An 18,075-nucleotide genomic window follows, 5' to 3' on the forward strand; every position below is an offset into this window, starting at 1 on the left:
GTGCTATGGCAAAAAAATCTTTAGTACCATGAAAAAAGATCCAATTTTAACAATATTTCGTGAAATAAAAAAATGTTTTTTATGGCCCCACAATGAAGTTGTCAGTGCCATATAGTTTTACCCTGGTCGAAAGTTCTGTAATTCCATAATTCCATAATTCAGTAATTCCGAAAATTCCAAAATTCTGTAATTCCGTCTTTATGTCATTCCGCAACAAACCATTAAACAGAGTTTTTTTCGTAACACCTTCAGATATTGGGCTAATTTTTGGTATGTGAGTTAACCCTTATGAATTACAGATCAATTTAAAAGTTTTGTTTTGCTCCACTAATTTTTGCAGAAATTACAGGATAAATTGTTGAAAATCACAGTTATACTGATTTCTTTCCTAGACGCCTCCAAATTTTTAGCTGATTTTTGATATGTATCCACATGTGTTTTTAAAATTGCAAATTTTTCAACTTTTTATCGGACAGGGCCATTCGTGTTGCTTTGACACATCTAGTTAACAATTTCGTATATAAGCTTTGATATTTAGAAATTGAGAAAAGTTTATTTTATTCAAATGTCTAACTATTTGATAGAAATCTTGGCATCAGAAGCTGATCACTCCTGTGACCTCCCCTATAGACGATTCTCCTGCTGATATGGGAATACATTACAATGTAGACCTGAGTGGAAGAGCAGACGACGTTAAGAGGAAATTGTTTTGCTCCACTGACAAACAACTTGTTTATGAACAGTATAAAAAACAGAAGAAAGAATTACAGGTAGGACGCTGAATTTTATGCCCCACCTAGGGGTACTATATTTTTCTGTCAATGCATCTGTTTGTCTGTTTGTTTGTTTGTCCATCTGTCTGTCCCTCACAGTCCACTGAACATGAAAAATGATTGTGCATGTGGGGCATCTTTGTAATATAGACACATTCTTGTTAATTATATTGTTTCACAATATTTTGATAGGTAGATAGATAGATTGGTGTCTGATTTTAACGTCCAGTGGCAAATAATACATGCATATATCAGAACAAGAACATGTTAATATAATTTTATATGAATCCTGCTTTGTACTAAAACAACAGGCTGGGATGGGTTTTGAATCAACAGTTAACAAAATAGCAGTCACATTTAAAAAATAATTATTTTTACTTACAAAATCTATAAAATTGGTATAGCATGAATAATATGGAATCCACAGTAGCCTTTGATTATTATATCAATTTAAAGTATGCAGAGAAGACAAAAAAAATGAATTTTTACAAGGTCTAGGACTATTGCTGGAAAAAAAAATTGAAAGGAATTTAATTTATATTTTAGATTCAGAATCATATGCATGTGTCAAAACTAGGCCATCTGTGTAATGTCTAATGTTTGATTTATTTTTTTTGTAGAAATTTTTGAAGAATTCTGTTGATGAGAAAGGTTTGTCTTTTAAAACTGCTATTTATATCATTCTTGTATTTAGTTATGTATACGCTTCCAATGCAGAAATGTCCACACCATGTGTTATTAGTGGTGTGATATTTTTTTATGCAGTTTGCATGACATGATTTTAAGTACCATGATGCAGGAAAAATTTAAAGCTTGATTTTTACAGCCCTATCATTTTTTCATTCCGCCATTCCACATCAAACCATTACACACAAATGTTTTTCTAAACCCCTACTGATTTGGCTGATATTTGATATGTGAGCTAACAGTGATGAGTTACAGATAAAGTGTAAGTTTATTTTGGCTCTGCTGATTTTTGCCAAAATGTTTAGTTACTATTATCTTTAAAACTACAATAGATTGATTAATTGGTGATAAACTCCACTTTAAGCAATTTTTGTATATTTTTGTGCTATTTCACCACAGTCAGTTTTAGCACCATTGACCTTCTTTGGAAAACTGATAATCTTAGTCAATTAAGATTGTAGTTGAATGCACTTGCCATATATTGGATTGGTACTCATGTCCTCAGAGTTGACAGGCTAGTGTTACAGTAGTCTTACTACTTAGACCACTCTGCCACCCAGCCTCAAATTGATGTAGATGCCTTAATGAGGAAGATTTAATGCCCTTGATAGCAATCATCACAATGCACAGATTAAAAAATAAAATGAAACAAAACAATCTTAAATTTTATATACAAAAGCTGTATCATTGTCAGCACTTATTTCACTTGACACTATCATCGTTTGGGTTTCTCTGTTTATGTCTATTGCCCAAGGATGTTTGATTCCATCAGCCTCTGATAGTATTGTCTTACAGGTTTTACCATCTGGTGATACTACCACGATACTGTCGTTTACAAAAGAAGCTATATAAACAAAGCCATTCTTGTCAAGTGCAATTCCTTTTGGATTGTTAACGTCTTGGTACTGAAATGTCCAGACAGGTTCTCCAGTACTTTTATAGCAGCAGACTTTATTGTCATAGTTATTGATACCACAGATATTTCCTTTGTATAATGAAATACGAAACACTCCTTCCATTCCTTTTAAGATTGTATGAGACATGTCATTCAGATTCACTGTAGTACATTGGCCGTCTCCATCACTGATTACCAAAGTTTTACCATCACTTGCTACTCCATGACAAACATGAGATAGTTGAATTGTTTGAATAATTTCATTCTTTTCTATATCCACTAGTGTTGTTTGCATTGCTGATCCTAATGTGACGACCACTGTATTATTTCTGACAATGCATGCATCATATGGAGTATCTGTGAATGTAACAACTTTTCTGATGAAGATGCCATCATTACTGAACAGCAGAAGTTGATTTTCCCTCTGATCCAGTATTATAAATTTACTATCAGGTAATATGAAACAGGCAGTTATACGTACAGACTTCACATCTTTTGGAATTGTCAGTTTTGTCAACAAGGATGGCTTTATTTGTTCAATCCCAGGAACATTTGGAACCAAATGCTGAGCTTGATCTTTTCTTCCAGCCTTTATTTTTAGAGAAGAAGGGGCGGTATTAACATGAATATCTCCAAATGATTTGACATCCTGTAAAATTGATTGAAGAGCAGATGAAATTTCAACCTTTAGATGCTTTTCAATAAAGTGGTCCCCACTTTCTAAATCGTCTATGTATTTTGCGGTTTCTGATGTAGTTTTCTCAATTTCTCTTAGACCAATATACATCTGTAGCTCTGTTGCATATTGGGTCATTTTGGTGAACTGGCTCTGCATTCGGTCTATTTGACTGGCTCGCTGTTCCATTTGTTGCACGAGAGTGGCCATGTTTGATTGTAGCTTTGAATGTTTAGACTCTAAATCATTAAGTATGTCTTGCTCTAATTTGTTTAAGTAATCATTTATTGAATTTTTCAAATGTTTAATTTCCTTAACGGCTCTTGTTTTCTGAGTATTGATGGTACTGGTTCTGGTTTTCATATACTTTATGGCTGTATCTAAGTTTTCCTTAACATTCTTCAAATCTTTTTCAAAAAGTTGCACTGAGGCAGATGATTTGACTTGTTGAAGGATATCTGACAAGGGTTTCATGTCTTGACATTTCTTGTGTTTATCAGTGATGCACTGGACACAACATGGACAGGCATGAAAAGAACAATACAGTTCAAACTTCTTCTTGTGGTCTCTGCATTGACTACTTATTTCTTGCATGAATGTAGGTAACTTTAGGTAATCTTCAGATGACATTGTTTTATGGTGTTTTGATAGATGAGACTTGCTGTGAGTTTTGTCACACTCTCCACAAAAGAAAAACTCGCAATCTGTACACCACGTGATTGCTGAGTTGGAGATTCCATCATCATGGCAAATTGTACAAAGTTTTTGGACTGATGAGGCCATTATGGGTTTTTTTTACATCTGAAATATATATGGGGAAAATATGAATTTGTTGGGAATGAATAAGTTATATAAAAAATGATTTGCCTCAAAATATTACCGGTACTGAATTAAGTATATTTAATAAGTTTCATTATGGAAGTATCATATTTATACTTCCATTGAATATATTATAAATATATGCTTCATGTCTTGATATCTCATAAAATATATAGTATACTACAGCTAGATATAGATATTTACTAAAAATAAGATAGTATTTGGGACACATTAGAGAGAATTTAATTAGAGAAAAACAAGAATGTGTCCATATAGTACAAGGATGTCCCACTTGCACTATCATTTTCTCTCTTCACTGGAGCGTGAAATTTGGTCAAAACTCGAATTTTTCAAAACATTAGAACAATCATATCATAGAGAATATGTGTACACCATTTTAATATAAAAAAGAAGATGTGGTATGATTGCCAATGAGACAACTATCCACAAAAGACCAAAATGACACAAACACTTACAATTATAGGTCACCGTACGGCATTCAACAATTAGCAAAGCCCATACTGCATATAGTCAGCTATTAAAGGCCCCGATAAGACAATGTAAAACAATTCAAGCAAGAAAACTAACGGCCTTATTTATCTAAAAAAATGAACGAAAAGCAAATATGTAACACTTAAACAAATGACAACCACTGAATTACAGGCTCAACTTAATTAAAACTACCTTGACCAAAATCTTAAACCTGAAACAGGACAGACAGATAAACAAACGGATAGATGGACCAACTGACAAAGGAACGGTTGCAAAGATCAGAGAACATAATTCCCCTCTTCTATCGTAGGTTGGGCAAAAGGATCAATTTTAAAAGATTTACAAACATAGATAGTAAAATATCTAGGTGTTATTGTCCTTTAAAAATGATGATATTTTAACTTTGTACTTTATTTGGCCTGTTAAACTTTTTTGGGATTTGAGCATCACTGATGAGACGAAACAGGTGTCTAGCTTTAATACAAAATTTAATCCAAGTATCTATGATGAGCATATTTACCCATTTCTACTAAAAATTTAACAGAGAGAAAAAAATCAACAAAAGTCTATAACATTTGTGAATGTCCATAAATGAAGATGCACCGACATGCAGGCTCATTTAGTTTTTTCTCTACATTATAGATATTTATATATAGAATAAAAAAAACATGTAGAAAAAAGGAGAGTTTTTTTTCTTGCTTTGTACATCAAAAATTTTGACTGTTTCAGAATAATTGATCAAACAGTTATATGGATCCTCTATTGTTCAACCAGTTTGTATATTATTATGACTCTGCCTTCTGTATAAAACAATTAATGATTTCTTATTTTATGCTGTTATATACATGGACCGTGTTCCAGAATTTTATAAATTTTAAAATTTTAACTAATTGAATAAATGAGCAATTGAATTATTTGAAAATTCTTACCATGAACGTTTTGATAGGAGGGAATTTGCACAGGGAAGTAAAATGTCCAATATCTGGGACAATCTATACGTATATTATTGATTTAAATTTGAATACTTGTCTGAACAGTTAAATGTTTGTGTATAAATAGAAATTTGATAGGACTAAATATGTTTGAATTTAAATGCACTGAACAATAATTCTTTTAAATCTTTTAAAAAAAGTGTGTAAAAAATAAACTAGATGACATTGTACGTTTAATAAAGACAACTTTCACATTTTTCTTATTTATTTAAAATCTTTAAAAACATATTAAAGTTTAATTAGTTTTAGTATAATTATGTGAGACTTTAATGACAATGTAATTCCTTGATTTGCTCAAGACATATGTGGAATTATCATTCTCAGAAATTTAATTTTTTTTTATATATGAACCTAGAATGAATTTGAAATCTTGAAAATTGATAAAAAAATTTATCTTTAAATAAATCAAATTAAGGAGTGTTAGCATGCATGTCAAAAAGGGGAGGGGTAAGGTAGGGGTCAGTTAGTTTACACTGAAATAAAAACAAAAGAAACTTGAACCTTAGCTATAATGCAACCATGGCTATGGTACCCTATAAATTTGGTTAGTTTTCAACATACATTTCTCTTCAGTTTTCCAGAATACTTAATTTTTCCAGAATCAAATAATTCCTTGTTTAAAGTTCAGTTACTAATTAAAAGGAATACATGTTGGTACTAGATATAGTCAGGAGAGAAAACATTGGATTTTGACAAAGGTTCCAAATACAAGGATTCCTTGTACATTATGTCAGCATACAAACTGATTTTATCTGTACGACAAAGTTAAGGTTCATGTGGACCCTTCGGCTATTAATGGCTGCATTTTCACCTCAAAATTTACTCAGAGTACAGACAAACCTGTGATCTGGAAATGTTTTAAGACATAGCATTCCCTTAGTAGATAAATAGAATTCAAATGCATTGTTACGATTTAGAAATTTCATAACTTAACTGGATTTTTCAGTGCACTTTTTTTTCGTCCCTGCAGAAGATGGTAAAATTAACAAACAGTTGAGATTCCCTTGATTATAATCCACTCAGGGTACACAGTTTAAATCACCAATTATTGTTAGATATCTATTGTCCATCTATTGTCCGTGTCAATCAAACATCTCACTTCAATCATTACCTGTTGGGAAGTTCTCAAACCTCTTTCCCAACTTAGTGGATTTTGACACCTTCTGGAGGATTGAAAAAAGTGCACTGCAATATCCTGTTAAGTTTTTGTCTCGCCTTGATAGAGTCAAAAAGCGAGACATAGGTAGGCTGTTTCAGGCGTCGGCGACGGCGATGGCGTCAACAATTTATTAGTTTGTGATTAGGTCTAGTTTATGGTGAACCACAAGTGGTAGGTCAATCATATTTGGTATGCAGTTGTATAAGCATTGGCACATCTCATTTCCATGGAGATTATTTGGCCCTGCCCTCTCAGTCATGATCTATTGATTTCAAAACTTTTGCTTATTTTACATGCATTAGTTTGTGATTAGGTCAGTTTATGGGGAACCACAAGTGGTAGGTCAATGATATTTGGTATGCAGTTGTATAAGCATTGACATATCTTATTTCCATGGAGATAATTTGGCTCCGCCCCCTTAGTCATGGTTTATTGACTTTGAATTTTTTTGTAAGTTATCATGTATTAGTTTGTGATTAGGTCAGTTCAAGGGGAACCATTAGTGGTAGGCCAATGATAATTGGTATTCAGTTGTATAAGCATTGGCACATCTCATTTCCATGGAGAATATTTGGCCCTGCCCCTCAGTCACAGTCTAATGTCAGACTTTGAAACTTATCTTAGTTTACATGTCTTAGTTTGTGATTATATCAGTTTAAGATGAACTGCTAATGTCAAATCAATGATATTTGGTATGCAAATTTATTTACATTTGTTTCCATAGAGATAATATAACCCTACCCCTCTTCATGCTTCATTGACTTTGAAACTTTTACTTAGCTTACAAATTAATTTTTGTATTTAGGTGTGGGAACGACTTATAATAAGTCAATGGTATTTGGTATGCAGTTGTATAAGCATTGGAAAATCTCGTTTACATGAATATTGTTTAGCCATGTTACTCAGTCATGGTTCATTGACTTTGAATATTTGCATAACTTGTGTAAGATGTTAAAGTATTGCTATTTTGATTTCAACATTTGCATAATCAAAATTACAAAAAAGGCGAGACATATCTCTGTGATAACAGTTTATTATTTTTCTAAACTATAAAAAATATTTGAAATTTATTTATATAGGGCATGCTATGCCTTAAAACGTACACTGATGTACAGGTTTGTCTGTACTCAGAGTAAATTTTGAGGTGAAAATACAGCCATTTTAGGCAAAGGGTCCAAATGAACCTTAAAACTAAATTATCCTCATGCATGTGGGTGTTTATTAGTGTAAAAACTGAAGGTAACTGGGAAAATTTGATAGAAAACTGAAGACGCATGGGGATATATAACTGACTCAAAAATTACTTGTAATTGATCCTTATTAATAGTATGAACCAGGTGCTCTGCAAGGCGCAGCTTTATACAACTGCAGAGGTCGAAACCTGAACAGTTGGGGCAAGTATGGACACAACATTCAAGATTTTTACAGCTCTGAATTTGGATTGTGATCAAATTTTGACATAATATGGGTTTCTGACACAAAACAAATGTCAAGATCTTACAAATCTGTTGCGCAATGTTGTGCAATTAAAGATTTCTTCTTCAAAATTGAGAAATTTGGAGAGAAAAAAACTTGAAAACTACTATCATCCCCTTTTTTTGGCAATTAGTTCAAAACCTGACATTTTATTATACATAATTTATAAGAAGTGTAAAGAAGGTTAATCAGAACATACCTAACATTGTATGTTAAATGTTTCTGAATAACCTCCCTTACTGCTTTTAGATTGTCTTAATTGCCCATTGACCAGAAAAACCTAGTTTATCCCTATTTTTGCCCCTAATTCCAAAGCATTTTGAGTCATAACCCCCCAAAGTCAATACTAACAATCCCTTTATGGTATCGAAACTTGTACAATTTCAGAGCGATTCATACAGATAAACACAAGTTATTGTTTGAAAACTACAAAAATGCTTATTTTGGGCCCCCTTGTTGGCCCCTAATTCCTAAACTGTTGGGACCACAACTCCCAAAATCAATCTCAACCTTTATTTAGTGGTATTGAACCTTCTGGTAAAAACTTACAGAGATCCATTCACTAAAACTAAAGTTATTGTCCGAAAAAACTAAATGCGTCTTTTGACGACACAGACGACAACGACATGATAGCATTATAGGTCACACCAAAAATTGCGGTCGTATAAAAAGGACTATTACCTTAATATATCCTGTTGGAAAGATGCATGGTTCTGTCTGCAGGTGAAAAATATGTACTGGTACATTCCTCCCTTATTCGGAGCACCCCTCGAGCTGCAATGGTACAGTAGAATCTGTCTACTCTCTCTCAGGATGAATGTAAATACATCAATATTTTCAAGGACAGCCCCTGCCCAAAAAGAAAGTGACTTTAAAAAGTAAAAATCACAAGTTCTACTAATAGGTCAACAGGGACGCATAATCAAGTCGACTCATTATTGTAATGATTGTCCTTTAATTACAATTATTACACATCTTTTTATCTTTGATGGCACTAGTACTAGAATGGAAAATTCAAAAGTCAAAAATATTATACATATGTGAACTTGGCTTAAATTAACCTTTTGTAGAAGTTTTGCCCTTCAATGACAAAATTCACCCATTTTTGTGTTTTATTTTGTTGTGTAAACTAGGGTACATATAGAGAATATGTTATCAGCTTTTAAAGATATATTTCAAACATGGACAAAATTGTTATTCATCACCTTATCGGAGATATTTTCAATGTCAGCTGTGCAGCTACGTTGTACTTCCTGTTTGCAATTGTTTGAAATTTTACAACACTCAATGTAAAAGAAAAAAAATTGTCAAGCTTTTCTTGGCTTCTATAGCTGATTTTATGTTTAGTATTGTAATTGATAATGTCTCATTGGTAATTATCTTTTTAACTCTATGAATATATATGTTCAGTTATTATCCATCACCAACTAAAAATTAAGCAATCCACAATAAAATTGAGAATGTTCATAATATACTCCTGGCATTTAATGAAATCAAAGGAGAAAAATGCAAGGAACTATAATGCATGATATTTAGTGAATAAATGGTTTTGATTTGCCTAGGTGATCATCCAAGGTTTTATTTATTGTATCAATGTATTCAATTGTTTTGTGAGGATTTTCATTCTATTATTTTTCCTTAGAAAAAGATGATTTAAGAAAAGCCAGAAGATCTGCTGTTAAAGGTAAGATTTTTTCTTTAAAATTCTTTTTAACTTCCTTAGGTATATGAAAAAAACCTTTTTTTTGTAAAGTTAATGGAATGAAAAAAATTAACTATATAAAGATTTACAATAAAGTGATTATTGACATGAATGCTAGTCTGTCGAAGATGCATATTGACTTAGGTGAGCACTCATTAGAGTCTCTTCTTTCACATAACTACATGATTTGTATGTGTAAATTGATATAAGACCAAGAAAAACTCAGATTTATGTCCAAACATAATTATTGTCCACTGTATATATAGCTAGCATTGGTATATTACTCAGTGTTGAGTATCTATGTTGGTTTTTTGTGTACTGTTGTTTGATTGTTGGTCTTTTACCTTTTTAGCCATGCCAATTTGTAGGTTTAATTTTGACTTATGTGTTTGAATGTCCCTTTGGTATTTTTCACCTTTCATTAATTTGTTTGTCTTTTTCAAAACTTGTGGTCAAAACTCATTAAATTAGATGGATTATTTCATAGGTAAGATGTGTTTTTATTTTCAACTTGATTAGACTTCATCTTCATCAAAAACTACCTTTACCAATGACTTTAACCTAAAGTAGGACAAATGAAGGAATGAACCGAAAAATATAATGGCCCTCTTCTATTGTAGGTGGAGTATAAAAATAAGAAGGTGTTATGCTTCCCAAGGAGACAACTCTTCACACTAGACCAAATGACACAATTAAACATCACTGTAAAACCTTTAACAAAGAGCAAAACCTATACCACATATAGTCAGCTATATAAAGCCCTGAAATAACAAATGTAAAACAATTTAAACGAGATAACTGATGACCTGATTTATGTACACATAAATGATGTACATAGAAAGCATGCCTAATTGTTCAACTCATTTTGATTACAAAAATCTTAAAACCATATTATCTGCAAAACCACTGCATAAGTTTGTCCTAAAAATTGATTTGTTAAGTTTTTTCTCTGATATTGGTATATAGTTTCCAGATGCTTCTTGTGGACATGGTACATTGAACAACCATGCCATCCTACATTGTACTACCATTACAATCTACATTGTACTACCATGACAATCTACATTGTACTACCATTACAATCTACATTGTACTACCATTACAATCTACATTGTACTACCATTACAATCTACATTGTACTACCATTACAATCTACATTGTACTACCATGACAATCTACATTGTACTACCATTACAATCTGCATTGTACTACCATTACAATCTACATTGTACTACCATTACAATCTGCATTGTACTACCATTACAATCTACATTGTACTACCATTACAATCTGCATTGTACTACCATTACAATCTACATTGTACTACCATTACAATCTGCATTGTACTACCATTACAATCTACATTGTACTACCATGACAATCTGCATTGTACTACCATTACAATCTACATTGTACTACCATGACAATCTGCATTGTACTACCATTACAATCTGCATTGTACTACCATTACAATCTACATTGTACTACCATTACAATCTACATTGTACTACCATTACAATCTACATTGTACTACCATTACAATCTGCATTGTACTACCATTACAATCTACATTGTACTACCATGACAATCTGCATTGTACTACCATTACAATCTACATTGTACTACCATTACAATCTGCATTGTACTACCATTACAATCTACATTGTACTACCATGACAATCTGCATTGTACTACCATTACAATCTGCATTGTACTACCATTACAATCTACATTGTACTACCATTACAATCTGCATTGTACTACCATTACAATCTACATTGTACTACCATTACAATCTACATTGTACTACCATTACAATCTGCATTGTACTACCATTACAATCTACATTGTACCATTACAATCTACATTGTACTACCATTACAATCTACATTGTACTACCATGACAATCTACATTGTACTACCATTACAATCTGCATTGTACTACCATTACAATCTACATTGTACTACCATTACAATCTGCATTGTACTACCATTACAATCTACATTGTACTACCATGACAATCTGCATTGTACTACCATTACAATCTACATTGTACTACCATGACAATCTGCATTGTACTACCATGACAATCTACATTGTACTACCATGACAATCTACATTGTACTACCATGACAATCTGCATTGTACTACCATTACAATCTACATTGTACTACCATGACAATCTACATTGTACTACCATTACAATCTACATTGTACTACCATTACAATCTACATTGTACTACCATTACAATCTACATTGTACTACCATTACAATCTACATTGTACTACCATTACAATCTACATTGTACTACCATGACAATCTGCATTGTACTTCCATTACAATCTACATTGTACTACCATTACAATCTACACTGTACTACCATTACAATCTACACTGTACTACCATTACAATCTACATTGTACTACCATGACAATCTACATTGTACTACCATTACAATCTACATTGTACTACCATGACAATCTACATTGTACTACCATTACAATCTACATTGTACTACCATTACAATCTACATTGTACTACCATTACAATCTACATTGTACTACCATGACAATCTGCATTGTACTACCATGACAATCTACATTGTACTACCATGACAATCTACATTGTACTACCATTACAATCTACATTGTACTACCATGACAATCTACATTGTACTACCATGACAATCTACATTGTACTACCATTACAATCTACATTGTACTACCATGACAATCTGCATTGTACTACCATTACAATCTACATTGTACTACCATTACAATCTACACTGTACTACCATTACAATCTACATTGTACTACCATGACAATCTACATTGTACTACCATGACAATCTACATTGTACTACCATTACAATCTACATTGTACTACCATTACAATCTACATTGTACTACCATTACAATCTACATTGTACTACCATGACAATCTGCATTGTACTACCATTACAATCTACATTGTACTACCATGCCATCCTACATTGTACTACCATGACAATCTGCATTGTACTACCATTACAATCTACATTGTACTACCATTACAATCTACATTGTACTACCATGACAATCTGCATTGTACTACCATTACAATCTACATTGTACTACCATGCCATCCTACATTGTACTACCATGACAATCTGCATTGTACTACCATTACAATCTACATTGTACTACCATTACAATCTACACTGTACTACCATTACAATCTACATTGTACTACCATGACAATCTACATTGTACTACCATTACAATCTACATTGTACTACCATGACAATCTACATTGTACTACCATTACAATCTACATTGTACTACCATTACAATCTACATTGTACTACCATTACAATCTACATTGTACTACCATTACAATCTACATTGTACTACCATTACAATCTACATTGTACTACCATTACAATCTACATTGTACTACCATGACAATCTGCATTGTACTACCATTACAATCTACATTGTACTACCATTACAATCTACATTGTACTACCATTACAATCTACATTGTACTACCATGACAATCTGCATTGTACTACCATGACAATCTACATTGTACTACCATGACAATCTACATTGTACTACCATTACAATCTGCATTGTACTACCATTACAATCTACATTGTACTACCATGACAATCTACATTGTACTACCATTACAATCTACATTGTACTACCATTACAATCTACATTGTACTACCATGACAATCTGCATTGTACTACCATTACAATCTACATTGTACTACCATTACAATCTACACTGTACTACCATTACAATCTACATTGTACTACCATTACAATCTACATTGTACTACCATTACAATCTACATTGTACTACCATGACAATCTGCATTGTACTACCATTACAATCTACATTGTACTACCATGCCATCCTACATTGTACTACCATGACAATCTGCATTGTACTACCATTACAATCTACATTGTACTACCATTACAATCTACATTGTACTACCATTACAATCTACATTGTACTACCATTACAATCTACATTGTACTACCATGACAATCTGCATTGTACTACCATTACAATCTACATTGTACTACCATGCCATCCTACATTGTACTACCATGACAATCTGCATTGTACTACCATTACAATCTACATTGTACTACCATTACAATCTACACTGTACTACCATTACAATCTACATTGTACTACCATGACAATCTACATTGTACTACCATGACAATCTGCATTGTACTACCATTACAATCTACATTGTACTACCATTACAATCTACACTGTACTACCATTACAATCTACATTGTACTACCATGACAATCTACATTGTACTACCATGACAATCTACATTGTACTACCATGACAATCTACATTGTACTACCATGACAATCTACATTGTACTACCATGACAATCTACATTGTACTACCATTACAATCTACATTGTACTACCATTACAATCTACATTGTACTACCATTACAATCTACATTGTACTACCATTACAATCTACATTGTACTACCATGCCATCCTACATTGTACTACCATGACAATCTGCATTGTACTACCATTACAATCTACATTGTACTACCATTACAATCTGCATTGTACTACCATTACAATCTACATTGTACTACCATTACAATCTACATTGTACTACCATTACAATCTACATTGTACTACCATGACAATCTGCATTGTACTACCATTACAATCTACATTGTACTACCATGCCATCCTACATTGTACTACCATGACAATCTGCATTGTACTACCATTACAATCTACATTGTACTACCATTACAATCTACATTGTACTACCATTACAATCTACATTGTACTACCATTACAATCTACATTGTACTACCATTACAATCTACATTGTACTACCATGACAATCTGCATTGTACTACCATTACAATCTACATTGTACTACCATTACAATCTACACTGTACTACCATTACAATCTACATTGTACTACCATGACAATCTACATTGTACTACCATTACAATCTACATTGTACTACCATTACAATCTACATTGTACTACCATTACAATCTACATTGTACTACCATGACAATCTGCATTGTACTACCATTACAATCTACATTGTACTACCATGCCATCCTACATTGTACTACCATGACAATCTGCATTGTACTACCATATCAATCAACATTGTACTACCATGACATCTACATAGAACTATCATGACACCTAACATAGAAATATCATGACAACCTACATAGAACTATCATGACACCCTACCTAGAACTATCATGACACCCTACCTAGAACTATCATGACACCCTACCTAGAACTATCATGACATCCTACCTAGAACTGTCATGACACCCTACCTAGAACTATCATGACAATCTACATTGAACTATCATGACACCCTACCTAGAACTATCATGACAATCTACATTGAACTATCATGACACCCTACCTAGAACTATCATGACAATCTACATTGTACTACCATGACATCTACATAGAACTATCATGACACCTTACATAGAACTATCATGACACCCTATACAGAAGTTCAATGTAGAATGTCATGATTGTTCGGAAACATTCTACATTATTAAACTACATTGAAATACCCTACATTATACTACCATGACAACCTACATTATAATACCATGACACCCAACATTATAATACCATATTACCCTATATTATACATGTAATACCATGACACCCTACATTATGATACCATGGCACCCTACATTATACATGTAATAACACGACACCAAACATTATAATACCATGACACCCTATGTTTTACTATTATATCATACTGCATATGGCATAGAATTTTCATTTTATTTTAGGTCTTCGAAGAACTTTGAACAGAAAAATACCAATACAGGCACTTCTAGATCTTGACCATGTTTTCTTTAACTACCAAAGACAATCAACTATTTTGAAGGTAAGAAGGATGATGATTGAAGAAGATTTGAACAAACTGTTTTTCTACTTTTTTATAACTATATCCTCATATATCAAGGTATTGCTTTGAAGATGTCTGAAGTATTCAACCATATTTATAGGGATGCAGAAATTATGTCATTAATGGCATAGCAATTGTCAAATTTTTTTAAAAAAGAATGATGAAACAAATTTCAAGCTTTTTTGGACAAAGTAATTGATAATGATTATTGGCTTTTCTTTCAGAACTCCGGGCAATGTTATAGTTTATGTGGATTATTGTCTAGAAATGGTAGAAGATATAAGTTTGAGTTAGGACCATACAATGTACAGGTAAGTTTGATAAATATAGGCTCTACAATATAATAATTATAAAAAGTACCAGGATTATAATTTAGTAGGCCAGATGCGCATTTCGTTCACATAAGACTCATCAGTGACGCTCATATCAAAATATATAAAAGCCAAACACATACAAAGTTTAAAGAGCATCGAGGATCCAAAATTCCAATAACTTGTGCCAAATAAGGCTAAGTTAATTTATGCCTGGGATAAGAAAATCCTTAGTTTTCGAAAAATTCAAAGTTTTGTAGACAGGATGTTTATAAAAATGACCACATTATTGATATTTATGTCAACACCGAAATGTTGACTACTGCACTGGTGATACCCTGGATGGACTGGATGGACGAAATGTCCACCATAAAGGTAATTTGAGTCAGAAGAGTCGCTATGTACAGGTGTAATAACACCATTATTATTTCAAGAAATTAAATAGATATGATCATATGGTAACCTTGCCAATAAATCAACTCTCCATCAGATGATTTTGAAAAAAATAACCATAGGAGACTTCAGCAATGATAAAACCAATATTGATCTCTGTTATATCAGCATTTTTCAAAACTTTGTAAAGAATTTCTCTTAATTTCAAATATAACAATACTTGTCATGAGTCAAGGTGTATACTGTCCAGACTATCGATTGTCTTTCAAACTGTAGGATGTTTCTACAACCTATCTTAGGGATTATCACCTTTGGATACCATTAAAACACCATCATTTGAAAAACCAGCAATAATCTATATTTCTACTGCTTCACAATAAATCCTTGCAAAATCCTTTTTTCTTGCATTTGATTTTATAAGATTGTCACATTGATTAGATGAAATCATAGATTGAACTATATGTTTAGTCACCACATATTTTACGATTTTTATTTCAGATGTGTGAAAATATACAAGGTAAAGCAAGGAAGCTAGTGAATCCTCAACAAATTGTTCATCCGTTACAGTTCGTAACCGAAATGAATGCCACAGCCGTACACCAATACATTACCACAGGGCCACTCTATCCTTGTCTAAATACACTTATTACATTCAAGTATAACAAACATTGATTTAAATGTCATTCTTTTGTCTTAATCAGTTATGTATTACATTGATAAGGGACTATGAAAAGTTTTAGCATAATTTTATAGTATGGATCTGTTTACCACGTGATCAGTCTGTTTCATTTCTTTGTTATACTGTGGATCATTGGTTTTCCATTGGATACCAATTTTCATTGATCATATGAGCTAAATATTCAACGAATTACCAATTTTCTAAAGGCTTGTATGCAGATTTTTCCCCAAGCAATTAAAATTAGTACACACTAAAATAAATGGATCCTTAGTAATACCATTTGTATGTTATTGTATTGAATTGTTGAAATTTGATAAAATTATATATGTTCATGTTCAGAAAAACCTCAAGAGTTGCATTTGTACCTTTTTTTTTGTATCAACATATAAATACGCCACAGCATTTATATGTAAATCAGATATCAAAATGATATATACCTTTATTCATGTGAAGATTCAGACTAGACAGGTGTTGCTTTAGGGAGGATTAATATGTTTAATATGTTTTGATGCATTACATGTATATGTTAGCGGCAATAAGTGAATTTAGGCATTAAGCTTAAATCCTAGGCAATAAGCTAACGCCTAGGCAGTAAGTCATTGCCTAAATGATGTTAGGCATTAGTCTTAAATCCTAGGATTTAAGCTTAAATCCTGAAAAATGTGTGCAGGCATTAAGCTTAATGCCTAAAATATAAATGAGTGTAAATAAAAGACATTTATTCATTTAAATAAAAATATATTTGTTACATGATAACATTTTGAGAACTGGGGCCTGTTACTCGAAACGGTCCTATAAGATATTCTTTTTTGGTGGATTTCGTAATGTTTTCTATGTTGTTTCTTGTGAACTATTATTTGTCTGTTTAGACTTTTTTAGCCATACTGTTGTCAGTTTATTTTCGATTTATGAGTGTGACTGTTCCTCTGGTATCTTTCGCCCCTCTTTATATGATTATCTTTACTGGAATGTCCAAGATATTGGCGTAAAGAAAATAGCAAATGAAAAAAAAATGAAATATTGTATCAGTAGTTTTAATTTAAAAAAAAACCGATAAA

The 18,075-nt window shown here is 32.4% G+C and overlaps 2 protein-coding genes across 2 annotated transcripts in view; one reads left to right on the forward strand and one right to left on the reverse strand.

Annotated features, from left to right (window-relative positions):
* The window catches only part of LOC134710429 (hapless 2-like), a 40,772-nt gene extending 23,762 nt beyond the window's left edge, over positions 1 to 17,010 (forward strand). Inside the window, exons 15-20 of the mRNA XM_063570787.1 lie at positions 585 to 770; positions 1,394 to 1,424; positions 9,612 to 9,653; positions 15,516 to 15,613; positions 15,859 to 15,945; positions 16,837 to 17,010. Coding sequence (XP_063426857.1) covers positions 585 to 770; positions 1,394 to 1,424; positions 9,612 to 9,653; positions 15,516 to 15,613; positions 15,859 to 15,945; positions 16,837 to 17,010 — 618 coding nt within the window. The remainder of the gene's footprint in view (positions 1 to 584; positions 771 to 1,393; positions 1,425 to 9,611; positions 9,654 to 15,515; positions 15,614 to 15,858; positions 15,946 to 16,836) is intronic.
* On the reverse strand, positions 2,120 to 5,320 carry LOC134709360 (uncharacterized). Its single transcript, XM_063569529.1, has 2 exons — positions 5,272 to 5,320; positions 2,120 to 3,832 (listed from the first exon to the last, which is right to left on the reverse strand). Exon 2 carries the CDS (start codon positions 3,812 to 3,814, stop codon positions 2,120 to 2,122), a length of 1,695 nt encoding a protein of 564 aa, XP_063425599.1. The 5' UTR covers positions 3,815 to 3,832; positions 5,272 to 5,320.
* Positions 17,011 to 18,075: the final 1,065 nt, after the last annotated feature.

The sequence above is a fragment of the Mytilus trossulus genome, chromosome 3 (genome assembly GCF_036588685.1).
Source record: "Mytilus trossulus isolate FHL-02 chromosome 3, PNRI_Mtr1.1.1.hap1, whole genome shotgun sequence".
NCBI classification, from domain to species: domain Eukaryota; kingdom Metazoa; phylum Mollusca; class Bivalvia; order Mytilida; family Mytilidae; genus Mytilus; species Mytilus trossulus.

Excerpts from the sequence above, each read along its gene's own strand:
- LOC134709360 (XM_063569529.1), bottom strand. The coding sequence starts at position 3,814 with ATGGCCTCATCAGTCCAAAAACTTTGTACAATTTGCCATGATGATGGA.